The following is a 21,277-nucleotide window of genomic DNA, read 5'->3' as shown; positions in this document are numbered from 1 at the left end:
CGAACGAGCGCACGAAAAGGAAACAATGTTCATAAATGGAACGTGCCCAACACTCCAGGCTTAACTACTGTTTCGTCTTTCTCTCCTCCACTATATTCATCACAGATGCTGCTCTGAGTTTTTCTGCATTCAGAACTAGATGTCGTTTATTAGCGGAAGCAGATTCATTATTCGTTTAAAAAAAATCATATCAAGTTGGCATCTACATAGTTTTCCAGACTAGTCAGAAGATAACTCATGCAAATACTCAGAATTGTCTACAAATTAGGTAAATAGCCTACTCTGGAAATTTAGTATTTAATGGGTTAAACTTCCATAGATACGATGCATGTTTTCTGTTCTCTGGTTTGTAGCCTACTGCCAACAGTATTTCGTGATTAGTTTAGCATACTTCAGGCAAATCGACTACAGCGCATCCTAATTGTGAGAGAGATCCACGGAGGCCTGTGATTATGGCCCTTTTCAAGCTGCGTTCTGCATGCGTTGCAAATGTAGCCAAGCAGAGTTGTGGATGAGGTCATTGTAGGTAAAGGATGCTCAATACCATCCGGCCACCACTGTCATTCACTCGTGACGTAAAAAAACAGGGTCTCTTTCTAGAACTTTTCGATTTTCTCTTATAGATAGGCTGTCGCACCAATCATACTAACCATGGGTTCCCCTTAACCAATTACAGATAGCAGAGGGCGGGATTTAAAGCATTCCAGACTTCGCCATACAGTTGCGCATGTTTGTTAGGATAGCCGGTTGATAGGCGACTGTAGCTTCAGAGGCGCACAGCGTTCTGTGGACATCCTCGCGCACTGGGATTAGGGTGAATGAGTTGGCTATATACAGCTCGTCTTACATAACAGCTAGTAATTCCGTTAGCTCACTGTACGCTGATTCTGTATAAACATTTGATTCAAAATAAGAACCACGCAAACGGCTATTTGCATTGTGGAATCTACGTTTTTTTTTTCCATCACTGAAAGGTGTCAAGTGTCGTTACGGAAAATAACTGAAGCCTGCACTCATAATGTCAGTTGTGGGTATTGATGTGGGTTTCCAAAATTGTTACATCGCTGTTGCCAGGAGCGGCGGCATTGAAACAATCGCCAATGACTACAGTGACAGATGTACACCGTAAGTATATCATTGACATCACAGTGACTGCGACTTCGTTACGCAATGTGTGCATCTGTGAGCGCTCTATACTGATGGCGTAGGTATGGACCAGTCCAGTCCAATGTGTCGACCATGGACATGTTTACGATTAATAAATGAATTGTAGCCTACTTGGTTATAGTATTTCATTTTCCATATCTCTCTGTTAGTCTACGTCATAAAGTAATCCAATATATATACCCAGTTAGAATTGCATTTATTACCATAACATAGTAGTAGATAATTGGCGATTGGGAGTACATTTTTTATAAACCTGCAATATATATTTATTTTCATATTTCACGGTGTGATGACGTCCTGTCTAAAGTGCACCATGATATTTATTAGAAAAAATATGTAGGCATCCGTTTGTATTGTAGGCCTATAGCTCGAGCCTGGATGCGTGTTGCGCATCGTGCGTTTGAGAGTTTTCTGTCTGCTAAGCCAGCAGTTTTTATGAATCAACTTAGCTAACTGGTTTCCACGATATTTTTGAGGTGTTACATATGGTTAATTGCTATGGTTAAAAATTTCAAAACAAATAAATATAATGCAGTGAAGAGTAATACAAGTTGTTTTTGAGGAACCTAACAACATAGTAAAATGCAGTGGTATGTATTTGTTGGTATGTACAGAACGTCAATATCAGCAAAATCAATGGGAACTGCATTATATACTCTATATTTTCTTGATACCTACATAAACTGGAGGTTGATTGTTATATGGCTGAGGAGGGGAAGATTGTAGATGAGAGAAACCTGTCAGCTCCAACTGATGGAGTGGATCCTGAGTCTAGGTAACTCTAAGAAACACACTGGAAACTGGTTCAGAAAGTGTGCCAAGTCATTGAGTTTGAAAAGTGGTGTTTTATTTGCAGATCCACTTACTTTTTGAAGGTGAACTGTTCTGTCTTACTGCCCTAGTTTATAACTCTCCCACAGAATCCCTTGTGAAATTAACTAGCTAATAATCTACAGCTTTTAACCCCCATTTTCCTGAACTGACAACCTTGTTTTTTTACCACTTTACATTACTGTCTAAAATCTGTCACAGTCATTGCTGTTTCACCTCTATGGTTGATCATTTGTTTGTTGTTTTCACTAAGGGCTTGTGTGTCTTTGGCTTCTAAAAACCGTATCATCGGAAATGCAGCCAAGGGTCAGGTTAGATGAACTTCAATAATTATTTCCCCATTTAACTTTGTTTGGTTTTTCGAGAACAGATAAATGTCCGTGACAACCATTCTTTCTTTTGTTTCAGATCATAACAAACTTCAAAAATACTGTACATGGTTTCAAAAAGTTCCATGGAAGAGCTTACGACGACCCATTTGTCCAGGGGGAGAAACCCAAACTGCCTTACAGCTTACACAAGCTGGCAAGTGGCAACACTGGGATCAAGGTAGCACCATCGTACCCTTTCAATTGCTTTTTTTCACTGTACCGTGCCCCTCTATTATCCATCTCTGTTGTGTTCCTTTATTGAATGACACTGCACACATACTAAGTCATTGTTGCTATCATAGCTATTTGCCCTGTTGTTTCCAACCAAGCTACAAACCACTGTTTTGCACCAGAATCAAAAGAGAAATAAAAAACAATCTGACTCCTTCAGAATCAGAATCAAAATCAGGTTTTATTCGCCATGTAGAAGGTGCAAACAATAAACATATAAACATATACGGATCTATCTTCAATCAAAAAGTATAAAAGTACAGTAGTCTAACTAAGCCTAGGAACCAACAATCTAAAAAATAAAACAATTTAAAATGTAAGTTATAAAATATAAATAATATATATAAAAAAATAGGAATATGAATGGCAATAGTGAAAATAAGGTGGCTTGTGCGTAATGCAACAGGTGTCGGATGGACTAATAATAGATAATAGTTAAATGTCAGTGGGAGTCCTTGGCCTTGTTAAGGAGGCCAGTAGCAGATGCTCCTTTGGCTGTGTGTACTTCGGATTTGAATTTGAATAATTGAAACTGTATCCTGCACCTAACCCGTGGGCCTCTGTTTACAAGGTGCGCTACCTGGATGAAGACAAGGTGTTCACTGTTGAGCAGGTCACAGGCATGCTCTTGACCAAGCTGAAGGAGACATCTGAAAGTGCTCTGAAGAAACCAGTGGTGGACTGTGTCATCTCAGTAAGCCAAGACAAAATGACACTCTCATTTAAAAAACAAGATGCCAAAAATATTCAATCCTCCGTTTGAGGACCAATTTCCGTAGACAGAACCACAGCAGTGATGTGTTAAACACACACTCACACACACACACACACACACACACACACACACACACACACACACTATGTCTCTATATACACACACAGCATGTCTCTATATAAAGTTGTATCAGAACCCCTGGTGAGTTGAGGAAGTTTTTCAATCATCTAACAAGAGCTATCATCCACAGGTCCCGAGTTTCTTCACAGACGCAGAGAGGAGGTCTGTAATGGACGCGAGCCAGATCGCAGGCTTGAACTGTTTGCGTCTTATCAACGACACCACAGCAGGTCAGCGATTCTGTCCTGTCAATGTCCTTTATTTGTGAAGGTCCAACCGTTGTCATGCAGGTTCATACGAAGGTAAGCCTGTATTTCAACACATTTTCAGTGAGTAACACTCTTGTTGGCTGGGTCGACAGTGGCTTTGGCTTATGGGATCTACAAGCAAGACCTTCCCGCTCCAGAAGAGAAACCCAGAAACGTGGTGTTTGTGGACATCGGACACTCCTCCTACCAGGTGTCTGTCACCGCCTTCAACAAAGGCAAACTGAAGGTAAGTCTCATACTAATCCTCGAAACATCCTATGAAGAGGTCCATAACGATCACACAAGTCCTTTAGCACGTATTTTTTGGTTGTTCACAATGTGTACTTGTTTTTGGCTACCCGCAATGCTTTGGGGCTATCTTGTTGTTATTATCAGTGACCTATGCACTTTGTAAAGCTCTCTCTTGGAAGTCGCTTTGGATAAAAGCGTCTGCTAAATAAATAAATATAAATGTAAATGTAAATTGCATGTACCTGTGCATGAACTGGTACCTCTGCTGAACCACCCAGGTACTGGCCACATCTTTTGATCCCTACCTGGGTGGGCGTAACTTCGACGAGGTGATGGTGGACTACTTCTGTGAGGACTTCAAGGCCAGGTATAAGCTGAACGTGAGGGAGAACCCCCGAGCTCTGCTGAGACTCTACCAGGAATGTGAGAAACTCAAGAAGCTGATGAGCGCTAACTCCTCAGACCTGCCTCTTAACATCGAGTGCTTCATGAACGACATTGACGTGACCGGCAAGATGAATAGGTGCTTTTTTCTTCCCGCTTTATTTTTGGGTTTCCTCGTCATGGTGAAGTATTCATTATTTAATCTAGAATTTTTCTTTTCTTCCTTCCTTGTCGTGAACAGGGGCCATTTTGAAGAAATGGCTGCTCAACACTTAATGAGGGTGGAGGCACCATTGAAAGCAATCATCGAACAATCAAGTGTGTGTTTTAATGCTTCGTTAGACTTTTAATTTGGACAAATGCTGCTGAAGGGAAAGGTTGAAGGACGAATGTGCGTTTTTTGTTTGTTTCAGAGCTGAGCCGGGATGAGATCTATGCAGTAGAGGTTGTGGGAGGAGCCATCCGGACTCCGGCCATCAAGGACAGGATCTCCAAGTTCTTTGGCAAGGATCTCAGCACCACCCTGAATGCAGATGAGGCTGTAGCGAGAGGCTGTGCTCTGCAGGTACAGTACTAGCCAGCCCTTGTAACCAGATGAGACACTCACATTTCACGCTCTGCACCTCCGTCACCATGAGTTCTCTCCAGGTGTTGTATTAGTAATTCTCTATTTAACAAATAGGTTGTGTGTGTCTACGGTTCTGTCTGTGTCTACGTGTGTGGGTGTGCTGTTTTGTGTTGCGTGTGCATGATGTGTGTGTGTGTGTAGTGTGCTATTCTCTCCCCAGCGTTTAAAGTGCGAGAATTCTCTATCACTGATGTGGTTCCTTATTCCATCACTCTGCGCTGGAAATCTCCCACAGAAGACGGAGTGGGGTGAGGACGCTAATATGCTTTTATTATTGAGCGGTATTTACTTAGAGAGTGCTTTCCTACTTCCTAGTTGACTATACTATACTTCTCTATTTGTCCACTCTGCCTTACAGAGAATGTGAGGTATACAGCAAGAACCACGCTGCTCCCTTCTCCAAAGTGATCACCTTCCACAAGAAAGAGCCCTTCGACCTGGAAGCCTTCTACAGCTGCCCTCAGGAACTGCCTTACCCAGACACTAAGATAGGTAGACGCGCCTGATTATCATCTTTTTATGGCAGTTTAGCCAAACATTTATCTGTGCTTTGCCACTGAAATGGCGTATAGACTCATTCTTTTTAAAGCCATTTGCAAGTAAGTCTGATGGATTCCCATCTGGTTATGTTCACCTGAGCCCCCTGTGCTCTCCCACCTGGACAGTAATTAAGGCTTAGCGTCCCAAGGAACAAGACATTATTAGAAGTCATTTTCAGAGCTTAGCCTTTACCTTTTGTCTAGATGTTATGTGCTCGCCTGTGTGTGTGTGTATGTGTATGTGTATGTGTGCATGTGTGTGCGTGTGTTTCATACACGAGGGAGTGTTTCAGGTGGGATTTCAGTCAGGACGGGAAATGACCATGTAATCAGACCTCACCCTCTGTGCCTATTGTCTGGTCCTGATCCCCCCAATGGTCGTTTGTAATTTAAGTGACTCCATCAGTGGTTACAGAGACCGCACTCCGACTGGCTCTATTTAAACGGCTCTGTCTCGGTGTTTCCAGGTCGCTTTTCGGTGCAGAACGTGGTGCCGCAGCCGGACGGAGATTCCTCCAAAGTAAAGGTCAAAGTTCGCGTCAACGTGCATGGCATCTTCAGTGTGTCGAGCGCCTCCCTGATTGAGAAGCAAAAGGGCGAAGCGGACGATGTCCAGATGGAGATGGAGCCTGCCGTGCAGAACGAGGGCCGTCCAGAGGACCAGGTAAGAGCTGTGGAAGAATGGGGGGGAGTCAAAAGGCTGAGCGGGTAGGGAATCGGGCTATTAATCAGAAGGCTGCCGGTTTGATTCCCGGCAATGCCATTGATGTTGTGTCCCTGTGCAAGTCACCTCACCCTATTTGCCTCGGGGGAATGTCCCTGTACTTACTGGAAGTCGCTCTGGATAAGAGAGCCTGCTAAATGACTAAATGTAAATGTAAGAAGGTCGCAGAGGAGAAACTGTTATTTAACGTTTCATCCCAGTCCAACATTCAACCCCTGCACTAGATGTAACTGGAAACCTCTGCTACTGTACATGATAGATGCAACCATCCCTGTCATACTGGAATCTGATCATTTCTTCCTGTGTTCCTTCCGTGTGATATCTAGCGCCCTTACGATTGCATGAATGTCCATCAGTATGTATTTCTGTCCACTCAAAGCTATTTTCTTTCTATTTACGGCTATTGAAGCTGCACCCCTCTCCTCTCATTGAAGACGACATCTATAACTATATGGCAGAGGTTTGTGTTCACTGTGTGTGATTCCCCTGTCATAGTGTCCCTATCTTCAGGTGAAGGTCTATGCTGGTCTAATGATCATCAGTGGACCTCATCTGTTGATCTCTGTCAGAAAATGTTCTCTGTAGGACCTCTGTATCAGGCTTTGCAGCATGTGTTACCAGGGGATACATGAAGTTGACATGAGTTTCATGTCTTCATAGCCTCTCCTTAGCAGACTCAATTTAACCTGTGCTATGTCTGCTGTACAAATCATCTTCTAATGTACAATAAGCTTGTTTATGTTGTACTCAAAGTCATCATTTAATTTGTATTAAAAACATTGATCCCATTTAACATATACGTATCATTTATATATAAAGTTGGATGGAGAGGTGTGCACCTTGAATCAAGCTCTTCTAGGATTTTTAATAGATGTGGAGCTGTGCTTTAATTCGTCTACACTGAAAAAAACAGAGCTGGTATGGTAGCAAATCAGTGACATAATGTTTAAAAAAATCCAAATCAGATCAGAATTTTACTGTTTGAATTTGACCAACCTGAATTCCATAACCTTGAATTTCTATTTGTTGTTACATTTAAAGAGGTGAATTCAAAAACGAATTGGGTGGAGTTTGAATTTCAATATAAAGTATTCAATGCCTTTTAAAATTAAAAACATGTCACTGATTTGCTTCCATAGCTGGCCTACAGTGAGACTTTTGAGTGGATTGTGTGTCTGTAAGAGTGTTCTTGTGTCTCAGATGAAAATGCAGGTAGACCAGGAGCCTCAGAACCTGGGAGAACAGCAGAATGAGGATGCTGATTCCAGCAACAAGGTCAGTTCAGTTTCATCACAAACGACTGCAAACAAACACACTTAAACTTTACGGTACTACACTTTCACCTGTGCAAGGTGTTTCTGTCAAACACGAACACAAACAGATCAAACACAAGGAGACTTATTAGATTTTTCTAATTGCCTCACCCAGGAAGGGTCTCAGCCACAGGAGGCAGCTGCAGGGGGAAGCAAGCTGAAGGTCAAGGTGAAAAGTGTCGATCTCCCCATCCTGGCCAACACCACAAGACAACTGGACAGAGACATGCTCAATGACTTTGTCGAGTTTGAGGTGAGTCGCACTCTGACCTCTGCCACCCCTCTGAACACCTGAGTCATGTTGATCCTTTGGTTCAAGGTAATCAGCATTCCAATTCGACTAAGGAAAGCAAAGTGAATGTAGTTCAATTAGTCCTTAAAAGTTCATCTGTAATGGTTTCTATAAGACAGGTAATCAATATGTCTGTCAGTATCCTTGAATGCAACAATCAATAGTGTCCTCTGTTTCTCTAGTGTTACTGGTTAGTATCCTTGTTAATTGAGTCAAGCATCTGTTATTTTCTGATTTTGGTTTGACCCATCTTTCAGACACACTTCTGACTGACTCACACAGAAGATGTTTCTCTGAATGCCCTACATACAGACATGAATGGCTTCCTTCCATTTAAACCATCTGGGAGTTGTTATGAAAAGAAGACTGCGTCAATGAGGCACCAGCAGTAGCGGTCCTAGCACATTGCCCACCACGAACATATGATGTGGCGTGGTTGGCGCCCTCTGCTGGTAGTGCGGGAGGGTTCATTAATGGATGCACTCTGGAAAATGCCGCCCCCCTCTTCATACCGCCCTAGGCGGCTGCCTATGTCACCAAGGAACGGCCCTGGGCACCAGAACGATTTCTGTCTGGTTTTGTGTGTCTCATTCTCTCTCTATCTGCCTCTCGGTTTCTCAGGGCCAGATGATCGTCCAGGACAAGCTGGAGAAAGAAAGGAACGATGCTAAGAATGCTGTGGAGGAGTATGTGTATGACCTAAGGGACAAACTGTGTAGCATCTATGAAAAGTACATCAGTGAGGAGGTAAATATGACTGGGATCAGTTGTTTAGCATATTCAACATTTAGCTACTTTTTTTTGTTTTTGTTTCAGATTGATATAAATATCTGTATCACTTGTCAACTATTTTTAGTTGTGAATACTGATGCCTGATTTGGATTTCCCACCTTCCAAACCAGGACAGCAGCCGGCTGACACTGATGCTGGAGGACATGGAGAACTGGCTGTACGAGGAGGGAGAAGACCAGGCCAAACAGGTCTACGTAGACAAGCTGGAAGAGCTCAAGGTGTGTAATGTCTGTTTACAGTCAGCACATTCTATTTCCAGAATTCCGCAGGAACTGTTAAAGTAAAGGAGTGCTTTAAACAAAAACGGCAAACACACAAAACAGTTTTCAGTAGCAAAAGGTTCAATCCATTACACTGTCAAAGAACTGCCCGGAGTGCCACCTACCACTGACATTTGTTTCCCCCCTCCATGCCCGGCTGAGGGAATTCACATTGATTTTTGTCTTGGCAGAAGTGCTAACGTTGGTCGAATCCTTTTGCTTGTTGGTCTCTCCAGAGGTTTGGCCAGCCCATTCGGGACAGACACAGAGAGCAGGTGGACAGGCCCAGGGCATTTGAGGAGCTGGGCAAAAAGCTACAACTATACATGAAAGCTGTGGAGGGTTACAAGCAGAAGGTAATTCAATGTTTTTAGCTATTGGTATTTCGGCGTAGGTGCATTGTATCGACAAAAGTTTGACCAAGTGATGAGAGTTAAGGAAGGTTTTGTATTAGCCCCTTTCCGACAACCTTTCTGTATGAAATTAACCCTTGCTCCATTGGGATCATTTTAATTACTTACCTTTTTAGTATCCAGTACACTCCTCAATCCTTGTTTAGATCTGCCAGTCCCCTGGAACCTGTGCACACTTAAGAACTGATTAGGTCTATGGCAGTACTTTGACATTGAGCAATGTCAGTGTTTATTTTAATATTTTATTAAACAATAAATTTGATTTACCATCAATCAAACTCATATTTGTAAAAGTTGAAATAAAATCGATTTTGCAGTGCTCAGGCGTTTTTTCCTTGTAGGTCTACCATCAATCTTTAAAATAACTTTTCCCCCCGCTAGGATGAGCGTTATCAGCATCTGAACGGAGATGAGATGAGCTATGTGGAGAAAAGTGTGAATGACATCATGGGCTGGATGAACAGCAAGATGAACGCCCAGAGCAAGCTCACCATCGCCCAGGACCCTGTAGTCAAAGTAGCAGACATAATTTCCAAAATACAGGTGAGTGTGTCAATTACTCAACCCCTAGTCTATTTGTCATTCACTGGTGGCACAGGATCGCTACGAATCTCTACAAACGGCGGGAGTCAGGTGGCTGAGCGGTGAGAGAATCGGGCTAGTAATCAGAAGGTTGCCAGTTCGATTCCCGGCTGTGCCAAATGACGTTGTGTCCTTGGGCAAGGCACTTCACCCTACTTGCCTCGGGGGTAATGTCCCTGTACTTACTGTGAGTCGCTCTGGATAAGAGCGTCTGCTAAATGACTAAATGTAAATGAGTAACATTGCCTGTGTTGACCCTATTCCTAACTCCCAACCCTTTTCCTCAGGAACTGGAGGATGTGTGTCATCCAGTGATCAACAGGCCGAAGCCCAAAGTTGAAGACGCCCCCGAGGACAGCGATAAGAGTAACGGAGCCCATAACGGCCCAGCCAGGCCAGGAGCAGAGGCCAAGGGTACCCAGCAGATGAAGCCTCTCTCTGGGGAGATGGAGGTGGACTGAGTCCCTCTCCGCCGCACAACCAAGCTCCTTTTGACATCACTCTAGCTGTCATAAACCCATTTAGAGTCATGGCCTCCCCTTACAAACATACTGTTAGAATCCCGAGAACATTTTTCCTTGTCAACCAACCAAGCCACAGGCGGTTTGTGAATTCTGTTTAAAGTGTATACCCGTGTTTTTTTTTTCTAATCTTTTGATTTTCTTTTGACATTTCCTTGTGTTGAAACGGTGTGCTTCATAACTTTATGGGCCAGTTACTCTCCAAGAGGTTGAACACGTGAACTAAAACTGTAAAATAATACAATTAAATAGATTGAACAATGCTTGTCCTCCTTACAATACAGGTATGTGTTTGCATTTTGAGTCCCATCAACATCAGATCACTGAAATGAAACTTCACGCATACACCTTGTAGTGGAATATGAGTAGATTTCCTGTTTGAACAATTGCTATGACTGGTGATATTATTAGCTAAATATGTATACGATACATATTATATATATATTTGTATTCAATATATGGGTTTGAAAGGATGTCTATGTTTAGAACCTGTACATATTATTTTATTAATTTAAACTGGCCCGTGCATAAACGGTAGTATATGCACAGTGGTACATTCCTAGTGATGAAATGGCAGTGCTTGATGTCCCATCTGTTGGTGGCAACTTACAGTTATGGGCAGCCTATTTCCGTTTCTTGTTTTCATGCATTCCCATATTTAAGTTGTGGGATTTAAAGATGGCAAATAATAAACTCATCTTCTTCAAGACAAACTTTTATTGTGAAGTCAATGCTTTTGTAATGCCTGAGAAAAGGTCCACGCTTAAAGTAGGAGGGGCCCGCTTTCGATTGTTGCCATATGACGTAGACCGTGACGCCCCTACGAGGGTAACGGGCGGATATTTTCAAAATGGAAGAAATGTCAAAGTTTTGGAGGGGAACGAAAGAAAAACTTTCATTTGTTTTATGTAAAGTTATTCTCGACTGCGCATACATGGAACTAAGTGATATATATTAACCAATTTTTTATGTATATTGTGGACAAATAAAGAACAAGATGAGTGTTTCAATTGGCGATAAAATTGAGGTGAGTTGGGTATGGGAAGCAAGCTAACACAATAGCTAATGTGGCTAACTACTGTAGCTATCTTATTTACTAGATTTCCTTCGCGTTAACCAGCAGGTACTGATATCTAAGTTTTTTCCCAAAAGCTATTGCGAGTTTTGCCATGTTGCAATATAAGCTTTCAATTCTTTGCATCTATTAATAACTATTAATACGATGTAGTCGCAAGCTTGTTAACCATGTTTTGATTCCTGCTGAGCAGTAAGCGCGTTCCGCGGTCACTCTCTTCCCCTGAGACTCGAGATGTTGCATCGGTTATTTGTTGCTTGGGAACAGACATCGTTAGCGGGAGGAGGACCGGGATAATTAAAGGTCTTGGTTACCGTGTGTCAGCGTCAGATGTAGATGGCTTGTTTGGCAGTTATTGTGTGGCAAGCCAGATTGTACCTTAACTACACACAAAAGACCTCACCAAGCAGTCTCATCATTCACAGTGTAGTAGGCTAGCTACTGCAAGCAACATGACACTTCCATCAGGGAAAATGTTTGACAAAGTTGTTAAATATTTTTTTAATAATCTCACAAGTAAATGTAAAGATAAAAATGAAACGAGAATGTCACCCTCAGCAGATGAGCATCGGATTGAGGTATCTAACATTTTACCCTCGTTAAACAAGTCTAGAAACTGTTTTGGTTTTACGGTAGACCTGTTTTGGGAGATGTATTGTTTTCTAAGATTGATGGTTATTTCTTTCATTTTTAGGATTTCAAAGTTCTCACCCTTCTTGGAAAGGGCTCTTTTGCATGTGTTTACCGGGCAAAATCTGTTAATACTGGTCTGGAGGTGGCCATCAAAATGGTAAGAAATTCTGTCTTTGTATATCCTGTCAATCTCATTATGCATTATTTTGGGTGTATAATATTGTCTCCGTTTACATGGAAAGGAAATGGGTTACAATTGTACATGATGATCTTGAGTCCAAGTTGGGAATAATATCAAAGCTTTCCATTTTAAAGCTTCACGCAGCAGGAATCATCAACAGTATTATTCAGATGACAAAGCTGAAATAAGTTATTATTATCTGGGAACTTAATGTTATCTAAAAGACAATAAAGGTGAACATACATTGTTTCTCGGTGTGCCTCCCCCAGCTGAGCAGGTGCTTTTTCCCTCCCCAGGGCTTTCCTGGTCTCCCTAGGGCTTTCCTGGTCTCCCTAGGGCTTTCCTGGTCTCCCTAGGGCTTTCCTGGTCCCCCCAGAATTGGCAGTCATTTGTGTCTCTGTGTGGCTCTTCCTTCCTAGCTGTAGAGAACAGATTGGCAAATCACCACAAGACTGAAAGCACATATGGACACGGTGTAATTATCTCTTTTCTTTTTCCACCGGTGCAGATTGACAAGAAGGCCATGCAGAAAGCTGGCATGGTGCAGCGCGTGATTAACGAGGTGGAGATCCAGTGTCGACTGAAGCATCCGTCCATTCTGGAGGTGAGTGGGCTTCGCCTCCCTGTTTGTTATGATACAGATCAAATGATCTTTCAAAGGAGTAGGAAGCTAAACTGACTATAATATAGATCATATTATTATCTTTATTATTATCATATTAGTAGGAAGCTGAACTATGTGTGTATAATTGTTCAGACTTTCCAATTCTTCTCCTCTGTAGCTTTACAACTACTTTGAAGACAGCAACTATGTGTACTTGGTGTTGGAGATGTGTCACAATGGAGAAATGAGCCGCTTTCTAAAAGACAGGACAGTGCCCTTTTCAGAGGACGAAGGTAAGCCAATGAAGAATTTGTCATTTTTCATGTATTCTTCTTATACTGCATGCCACGCAAAATAATGAAGTTGATGATACTTCCTGGTCGGCCATCGACATCCTTGCGTAACTTCCCGTTGACCGTGTTACAGCCAGGCACTTCATGCATCAGGTAGTGAAAGGCATGCTGTACCTGCACACACACGGGATCATGCACAGAGACCTGACCCTGTCCAACCTCCTGCTGACCAGCACCCTGAACATCAAGATCGGAGACTTTGGCCTGGCCACCCAGCTGAAACTCCCCAGCGAGAAGCACTTCACCATGTGCGGCACCCCCAACTACATCTCCCCGGAGGTGGCCACGCGCAGCGCCCACGGCCTGGAGTCTGACGTCTGGTCCCTGGGCTGCATGTTCTACGCCTTCCTCACGGGCCGGCCCCCGTTCGACACTGACACGGTCAAGCGCACCCTGAACAAGGTGGTCCTGGGCCAGTATGACATGCCCGGCCACCTGTCCCCTGGGGCCCAGAATCTGATCTCTCAGTTGCTGCAGCGGGACCCCGCCCAGCGGCCCAGCCTGTCAACCGTGCTGGATCACCCCTTCATGACCCACAGCCTGCTGGCCAGGACCAAGGAGCTGAGCCTGGGGGAGGAAGGCTCCATGGACAGTGGTATCGCCACCATCTCCACCGGCTGCACCTCCTCCACGTCCGGCAGCAGCAACCGCCTCCAGAGGAAGGCTGGGCACGTGGTGGCCTCAGCCCTTCCCAACCGCATGACCCCCCTCCCGGCCATGTCCCGCCCTCCCAGCAGCGCCTGCTTCGAAGGGGAGGACAGCTGGCAGCAGCCCTGCCACAGAGCCCCCAGGGCGGGCAGGAGCACGGTTACCCAGGGGCTGGAGAGCAGCCAGCCCCAGTCTCGCTACCTACGCAGGGCCCACTCGTCAGAACGCTCCTGCTCCTCACCCATCCTAGGCCAGGGCGTGGCCCGGGCAGAGCTGGAGAGGTGCCACTCAGAGGAGACTCTGCCAGGGGGAGGGAGGCTGGCTTTCCCCCAGTCCTCTGGCTACAAGCAGCATAGGAGACCCCAACCATCTCCCCCTGTCAAGCAGACATCCAAGTAAGTCACCACAGCTTCTTCTACCCTCCCATGTCTCTCAGACCAACTCAGTACTGACCGGAACCTGCGTTTGTGTTTCTCAGCTCAGGGTGTTCGTTCTCTGCACAAATGGCGCGTCAACAAAGTCTGCATGCGGTGGACTCGGAGGGGCTTCCTAACTGGTTCAGTAAAGAAGGTATGCCATCAAAGCAGAGGAGAAGACGACCAGGTATTTATGGCATAGGGGCCGTTGTCAGACAAGCCTCTAAAACCCGTCTCGTTTCCCAGGGTCGTGTACGAGGTCCCCCACAGATGGCAGTTCTCACAGCAGTTCCGGAAGCTTCCACAGCGGCAGGGAGCCTCTGGGGGTGCACAACTCCTGGTGTGAGCGCCCCGCAGGCCGAGGGCCTGGGCCTGGCCTGGACCTCCACCCCCGCGCTCCCCTGCCAGACGCCTACAGAGAGAACCTGGTCGGCGGAGACCTTCAGAGTGGTCCTGGGGGGGAGCTGGGGGGGCTGTCCAGGAGCACTCCCAGCATCGAGGACAAGAAGAAGTCCTTGAGAAATGTGCAGTCTCCCCTGTGTGCCTGGAGACTCAAACCCATCAGGCAGAAGACTAAGAACGCCGTGGTAGGACTGAGCGTCTGACCTTAGCTCGTCACACCCCTGGCTCCTATCCACCATGCTGCTGCGGTCTGTGAAAGAGCTGCTTGTCAGGTCTGTCCCCTTGTTGTCGTAGGTGAGCATCCTGGATTCAGGAGAGGTGTGCATGGAGCTTCTGAAGGGTCAAGGCAGCCAGGAGAGGGTCAAGGAAGTCCTCAGGATCTCCTGCGACGGTCTGACGGTGAGCCACACAGAAACGGAACGTCCGTCAGGGTTGCTGAGCAACCGCTCCAAAAAAACAACAACAACAACAAAGCTCTCAAGCGAATGTTGACATCCTGAATCCTTCCCCCGCAGGTGACCATCTATCAGCCCAACGATGGGAAGGGTTTCCCCGTGCTCGACCGGCCGCCCGCTCCCCCGGAGGACATCCTGATCTGCAGCTACGAGGATCTCCCAGGTAGGCTGGCACACGGACGCATCGCATCTGACTCTTAGACAGACTGAGTCTTACACAGACTGACTCGCACACAGACTGACTCGCACCCAGACTGACTCGCACCCAGACTGACTCGCATCCAGTCAGCCGGGCCATTCTCTGATCTGTCTCGTGCTTTCTCGTCTCCAGAGAAGTACTGGAAGAAGTACCAGTATGCCTCCAAGTTCATCCAGCTGGTGAAGACTAAGACCCCCAAGGTGACCCTGTACACCAGGTATGCCAAGTGCATGCTGATGGAGAACTCTCCCACGGCCGACCTGGAGGTGTGCTTCTACGATGGTGAGATCTGCGCTACACATCCTCTGGGTGTTTTGGGAGGGAGGGCAGGGAGGGCAGGGAGGGCAGGGGGGGCAGGGAGGGCAGGGGGGGCAGGGGGGGCAGGGAGGGCAGGGGGGGCAGGGAGGGCAGGGGGGGCAGGGGGGGCAGGGAGGGCAGGGGGGGCAGGGGGGGCAGGGGGGGCAGGGAGGGCAGGGGGGGCAGGGAGGGCAGGGGGGGCAGGGGAAACTCATAACAAATACATTACAAAAATATCTGAATTCAACAGTTACTTTCACGTTTATTTGAAAATGACAACAAACAGACTAACACAAAAAAATAAAGTAAAGAACAATATATACAAGTCTATATTCCTGTGCCCAGTGCCGTCAACAACAGATCCTTCTGTGTTTCTCCACAGGAGCCAAGACTCACAAGACGTCTGAGCTGGTGCGCGTGGTGGAGCGCAGCGGCAAGTCCCTGACGGTGAAGGGGGAGCTGGGTGTGGGCGGGCTGAGCCCTGAGACCAGGCTGTACCTGGAGCTGGCACGGGAGGGCCACAGCCTCTGCCTGGCTCTGGAGGCGGCCATCACCGCAGAGGAGCAGCGCAGCGCTCGAAGCACTCCCTTCTTCCCCATCACCATCGGGAGGTGAGGCCCTGAGAGACGCCCTCAGTAAAGATGGAGGAAGCAGAGTTTAGTGATACTGCTCTCTCCTGGGTGATTTGCCCTCGGTAAAGATGGAGGAAGCAGAGTTTAGTGATACTGCTCTCTCCTGGGTGATTTGCCCTCGGTAAAGATGGAGGAAGCAGAGTTTAGTGATACTGCTCTCTCCTGGGTGATTTGCCCTCGGTAAAGATGGAGGAAGCAGAGTTTAGTGATACTGCTCTCTCCTGGGTGATTTGCCCTCGGTAAAGATGGAGGAAGCAGAGTTTAGTGATACTGCTCTCTCCTGGGTGATTTGCCCTCGGTAAAGATGGAGGAAGCAGAGTTTAGTGATACTGCTCTCCCCTGGGTGATTTGCCCTCAGTAAAGATGGAGGAAGCAGAGTTTAGTGATACTGTTCTCCCCTGGGTGATTTGCCCTCAGTAAAGATGGAGGAAGCAGAGTTTAGTGATACTGCTCTCTCCTGGGTGATTTGCCCTCAGTAAAGATGGAGGAAGCAGAGTTTAGTGATACTGCTCTCTCCTGGGTGATTTGCCCTCAGTAAAGATGGAGGAAGCAGAGTTTAGTGATACTGCTCTCTCCTGGGTGATTTGCCCTCAGTAAAGATGGAGGAAGCAGAGTTTAGTGATACTGCTCTCCCCTGGGTGATTTGCCCTCAGTAAAGATGGAGGAAGCAGAGTTTAGTGATACTGCTCTCCCCTGGGTGATTTGCCCTCAGTAAAGATGGAGGAAGCAGAGTTAAGTGATGCTGTTCTGCTGCAGTTGACTCAAACTGTCCATGTTTGTCTGTCCTAGGAGGCCGGTCAACCCAGACACTCCCAGCCCCACAACGCTGTCCTCCCAGCCGACCCCCCCTGAGGTGGCCTCGCCCCCCCAACCCCCCCACATCACTCCCTCGGTACGTTTCCCAAGGGTCCGCTGAAGACCGGAATTATTTCAATTTATAATCAGAATAAAACTCTGACCTTTTGTGACACGTTGTTTTGTTCCTCCAAACCCCAGATGATCTCATACGATGGCTCTGATTTCACCACAGCCAGCCTGGCTAAAAAATGCTCCCCTCTACTGGTCAAACCAGAACACACAGCCAGCACGGGGAAAGTCGTCAAGTCTGTTTTTGTACCAAACATCGGCTGGGCCTCGCAGGTAAACAATTTAAACATCTAAAAATCTGGTTTTCTAACCTGTAATACAACACGTTTACGATTCGAAAGGAATCCCGGCGGTTTGTGTCGTCATGTTTCTGAGGGTGGTTGTTTCTGAGGGTGGTTGTTTCTGAGGGTGGTTCTGTGTGTGTTGCGTTGGCAGTTGACCAGTGGAGAGGTGTGGGTGCAGTTCAACGATGGCTCGCAGCTGGTGGTGCAGGCTGGGGTGTCCTGCATCACTTACACGTCTCCTGAGGGGCGCACCACCAGGTACCACGCCCGCAGGAGAGACCCCACCCTCACAGCCACGCATGTGTTAACACAGCTGCACCATCTTCCTGCTGTCTTAGAAACAGCAGCTGTCCACTTCCTGAGACGCTTCCTGTGTTCCTCAGGTACAAGGAGAACGAGAGGTTGCCAGAGCACGTGAAGGAGAAGCTGCATTGTCTCTCCACCATCCTGGAGCTGTTAGCCAATCCGGCTTCACAGATGGGGCTGTCGGCCAATCCGGCTTCACAGCGCTTACAGAAACCTAAATAACACCTGTCATCTCTTCTCAGCCTGCCTCAGAGCAGACCGCTGCATGACTGGGGTAGCTCAGGTGTGCTTGTAAATATAAACCTTTTTACCTGTACAGATGAAAATTATGAAAAGATATATATTTTATACATGTGCCCATGTTGTTTGTTTAAAAAAAAAAAAAACGTGTTTTGTAATGTTTAACATTTTGTTTTTCTAATTGTAACCACTATGAAATGTCAGATGGATAAACGCTTGAGCAATAAACATCTGCGACCTGGTTAGCATTCAGTTGAACTTTGTCATTGTCTCAGTCAAACACTCCTCAGAATCACAACACACCTTTCTGGCAGAAACAAGTCAGTGACGTTTAAAGAGTCGCTCTATTCACCAAGTCAACCTTTTTTGTTTATTACGCCCAGTTGGTATAGCCATTTAATAAAAAAGTCACAAAAATCTGGATTTGATTTCTCATCACAGAACCGATACAAAACATCGATATATATACGCACGTATGCATATTTGTATATTATATACTGTATACATAAACATACTATGAACACATCCAAGTAAAAATTCAGTTGGAAACACAGAGCACAATGACAGTCTGGGCTGGAGACAGGACCGGTAAGGTCTCATTTATTTCCCGTTTAGAAGCACGATGAATAACACAATGCAGAACACAGTATAGTTAAGAGTATAGAGACGTAGGTATTTCCACAACACACTGGACATGGCTTGGTTAGTATCCTCTGCATGGACCCTGCAGCTCCATGGGTATCCACCCTGATGCCTGGAGGACTTGTGGGCCTCCGCAGGGGGGCGGATGGACTCTCAGGCCTGAGGATCAACTCTCAGGTCCCAGAGGGCTGCAGGTGAGATAGATACCCTGTTTGCACAACCTCCGGGTCGCTGGAGACCTTTCAGACCACTTCTGGCGGGCCGGTGCGGCCGACGATAAAGCTAGCCTGACCCCTCTGGGAGAAGAGAGAAGACACAGGACTGCGAATACCACCCGACATGCAGCTCTAAACCTTGTCCTGTGTACATCTAGGCACACAAAGGCTACTCCGTCCTGTAACAGTTCTGTAGATGTTTACCCATTCAACCGGACTCTCCAATTCACTCTTTCCCCGACATAAATCCACCGTTTGTTCAAATAATCACTCGCTGTTTATATAAAAAATCACTTTTCCCATAAAATCTCAATAAAATAAATTGTTGCTCTTAGTAGACGTAAGGACGAAGACATTAACAAAATAGAAGTAAAAAAGGATATCTCACAGTGAACATTGGGAACAAGAATTAGGATTTTCCCACCTCTAATTCTAAATCTGTGATACCTCGAAGCACACAATGACAGCAGGAGAGTAAGATGTTTACAGCTTGTTGAATTTCTGCTGTTAACCAGTTAGAAGATTAGCAGTTAAGGGCTCGACTAGTACCAGCTGTCTAACTGCAACTGGAATGTTCATGAGACTGAACAAAACAACCGAATCTCATTTCATGGTAACAAAAATAATTATTTATGTTGATTACGTCGACTATACAAATACTTGTAGTGGAAAAAGATCATTTTTTAACAATATTAATTAACCACACTGTATTTATAAAGGCCCAGTTTTGATTCGACAGAGAGATCAAGAGACGGTTGTTCCCCAAGCAGGGTGTAGTCATCAATGGTATAGAACAGTTGTGTGTTTGAGAAGCGTACTTTAACACAAGGTATTGCTCTATGGACAATGGCAATCTACATTTCTTTGTAGAATGTTTTCTAATCTAAACCTAATGAAACCTGTCCGTTCACTTCTTGTACGGCACAGGACGTTGTTTTGTCATTTCTTTACTTCCTTTAAGCATTGGAATACTGAAAATTCTTATTTGATAACAGATGAGAAATGGAATCTGATGCTGCTGTGCCTATTGGAAACTGCAGCATGCCCCCCCTAACACCTCCCAACCCTTCACAAGCCCAGAAACATCACTTCAAGTCAACAGAACTTGGTCTCAAGATCATGGAGGTACACATCTCTAGACTATAAAACGTAAGAGGACGGTTCGTGCGTAGCCGTGAGTCTTCAGTTTGGCCCAGACCCGGACCAGACCTGCACCAGCCCTGCACACACACAGTCTTGTTACTTAGATGGCACACAGGAAAGTAAACAGTGATGACATGTCATCTTATCCAACATAACCATGAGTTCTAGTCATCTTGACAACTTTATAAGCTCATTTGCTCCTGCGTGAGAGCAGCCATCACCCACATGCCAGATGCAGATCCTCTCTGTTTCAGATTGAGCCCAGAGGGATATATTACAATGCACACACACCTGTGGTTGTTGGGCAAGGTTGTGAGAATGTGTGTGTGTGTGGGTCCGTATGTGTGTGTCCGTGTGTGTATGTATGTGTGTTTCTATGTGTGTGTACACGTGTGTGGTACAGGGAAGTGAAGCAGCCAGTTTCCTGGGGTCTTCTCTCCTCCCTCCTCCTGTGGACCTCTTAGCCTTGTTCCGATTTCACACACAAACAAAATCAGCAATTAAGCAGAGTTCCCAGAAGTTCACATGACAGTACTGTAAGTCTTATTAAAACTAAACCGAAAAGTACAAAAAAAGGCAGAGAGAAAATAAAATGATCCAACACCCAATCACCATCATCATCAATATCTACATAGGAAAGTTGTTTTTTTGATTACAGATATATTATAATTCATTAATATCATAATTATTATGACTATTATTCATTAATATTGTCACCGATGTCATCTGTTTTGGTGTGGGGACAGAACGTGGAGGGGGCTGAACAGGGCAGTCACTGGGAGGAAGCTTTGGTGGCTATCGTGGAGACGCAGTGCTGCTGGAAGTTGGGGGACATGGCTGAGTTGCAGCCCAGTCTCTGGCGAGGCCCCTTCAGGCCTCCGTCCCCCTCCACGATCCAGGGGCTGCCGCCAGCCTCCTTGCCCAGCACGCTGCAGCAGGCTGGGGGAGCGGGCGCCGGGCTGGGGGCCTGTGTGGGGGCCGAGGGGCCGTCTGGGGCGTGGGCCTGGAGGACGGTGGTGATGTGGGTCAGGAGGTCGTTGAAGAACTCGGAGACGCCCTCATAACCTAGACGCAGCACAGGACAGGGACAGGGATCAAGCTTGCTGTGGTACATCTCCCTTCAAGAGAAACCCTTACTCCCCCGGGCTGAGTGACGTCACTGTGCGAGCGGCTCCAGGGGTCTGGCTGGGCTGTTTTCAGATCCGGCTCTCGAGGGAGAACGAAGAGAGGAAACAGAATGAGCTCACAGCCTTTTGTCTCACACTCCCAACTGTCGGGAGGGAGGGGGGGGGGGCACGTCGC

At 46.0% G+C, this 21,277-nt stretch overlaps 3 protein-coding genes across 4 annotated transcripts in view; 2 read left to right on the top strand and 1 right to left on the bottom strand.

Annotated features, from left to right (window-relative positions):
- The first annotated feature begins 748 nt into the window (after positions 1 to 748).
- Positions 749 to 11,096, top strand: hspa4l (heat shock protein 4 like). Its single transcript, XM_047048120.1, has 19 exons — positions 749 to 1,125; positions 2,252 to 2,309; positions 2,407 to 2,547; positions 3,172 to 3,294; positions 3,566 to 3,665; positions 3,797 to 3,930; positions 4,214 to 4,458; positions 4,561 to 4,637; positions 4,733 to 4,884; positions 5,089 to 5,195; positions 5,306 to 5,439; positions 5,954 to 6,150; positions 7,411 to 7,485; positions 7,639 to 7,776; positions 8,437 to 8,562; positions 8,718 to 8,825; positions 9,104 to 9,223; positions 9,662 to 9,823; positions 10,150 to 11,096. Exons 1-19 carry the CDS (start codon positions 1,019 to 1,021, stop codon positions 10,321 to 10,323), a joined length of 2,478 nt encoding a protein of 825 aa, XP_046904076.1. The 5' UTR covers positions 749 to 1,018; the 3' UTR covers positions 10,324 to 11,096.
- A 121-nt stretch (positions 11,097 to 11,217) lies between these two features.
- plk4 (polo-like kinase 4 (Drosophila)) lies at positions 11,218 to 19,145 on the top strand. 2 transcript variants are annotated; one of them, XM_047047959.1, is made up of 15 exons: positions 11,218 to 11,410; positions 12,153 to 12,248; positions 12,781 to 12,876; positions 13,055 to 13,169; positions 13,303 to 14,272; positions 14,356 to 14,447; positions 14,540 to 14,880; positions 14,990 to 15,094; positions 15,211 to 15,313; positions 15,482 to 15,631; positions 16,029 to 16,257; positions 17,068 to 17,170; positions 17,275 to 17,418; positions 17,581 to 17,687; positions 17,813 to 19,145. In XM_047047959.1, the coding sequence occupies exons 1-15, from the start codon at positions 11,381 to 11,383 to the stop codon at positions 17,955 to 17,957; spliced, it is 2,826 nt and encodes a 941-aa protein (XP_046903915.1). In that variant the 5' UTR covers positions 11,218 to 11,380; the 3' UTR covers positions 17,958 to 19,145. The 2 variants fall into 2 exon arrangements, with proteins under 2 accessions (XP_046903915.1, XP_046903918.1); XM_047047962.1 differs by having other exon boundaries at positions 12,569 to 12,876.
- itpk1b (inositol-tetrakisphosphate 1-kinase b) overlaps positions 18,963 to 21,277 on the bottom strand; it is a 29,637-nt gene continuing 27,322 nt past the window's right edge. Inside the window, exon 11 of the mRNA XM_047049432.1 lies at positions 18,963 to 21,040. Within this exon, the coding sequence (XP_046905388.1) occupies positions 20,748 to 21,040 (293 nt within the window). The 3' untranslated portion in view covers positions 18,963 to 20,747. The remainder of the gene's footprint in view (positions 21,041 to 21,277) is intronic.

Source organism: Hypomesus transpacificus, chromosome 3, assembly GCF_021917145.1.
Source record: "Hypomesus transpacificus isolate Combined female chromosome 3, fHypTra1, whole genome shotgun sequence".
Lineage (NCBI taxonomy): Eukaryota > Metazoa > Chordata > Actinopteri > Osmeriformes > Osmeridae > Hypomesus > Hypomesus transpacificus.
Note: the sequence above shows the minus strand (reverse complement) of the source record. Positions and strands in the feature narration are given on the sequence as shown.

Coding starts and splice junctions, on each gene's coding strand:
- hspa4l (XM_047048120.1), top strand. CDS start 1,019: ATGTCAGTTGTGGGTATTGATGTGGGTTTCCAAAATTGTTACATCGCT. Junction 8,563..8,717: donor AAAAGTACATCAGTGAGGAG/GTAAATATGACT, acceptor CTTCCAAACCAG/GACAGCAGCCGGCTGACACT. Junction 8,826..9,103: donor ACAAGCTGGAAGAGCTCAAG/GTGTGTAATGTC, acceptor TGGTCTCTCCAG/AGGTTTGGCCAGCCCATTCG.
- plk4 (XM_047047959.1), top strand. CDS start 11,381: ATGAGTGTTTCAATTGGCGATAAAATTGAG. Junction 12,877..13,054: donor AGCATCCGTCCATTCTGGAG/GTGAGTGGGCTT, acceptor TCTCCTCTGTAG/CTTTACAACTACTTTGAAGA. Junction 17,171..17,274: donor CCCCCCACATCACTCCCTCG/GTACGTTTCCCA, acceptor TCCAAACCCCAG/ATGATCTCATACGATGGCTC.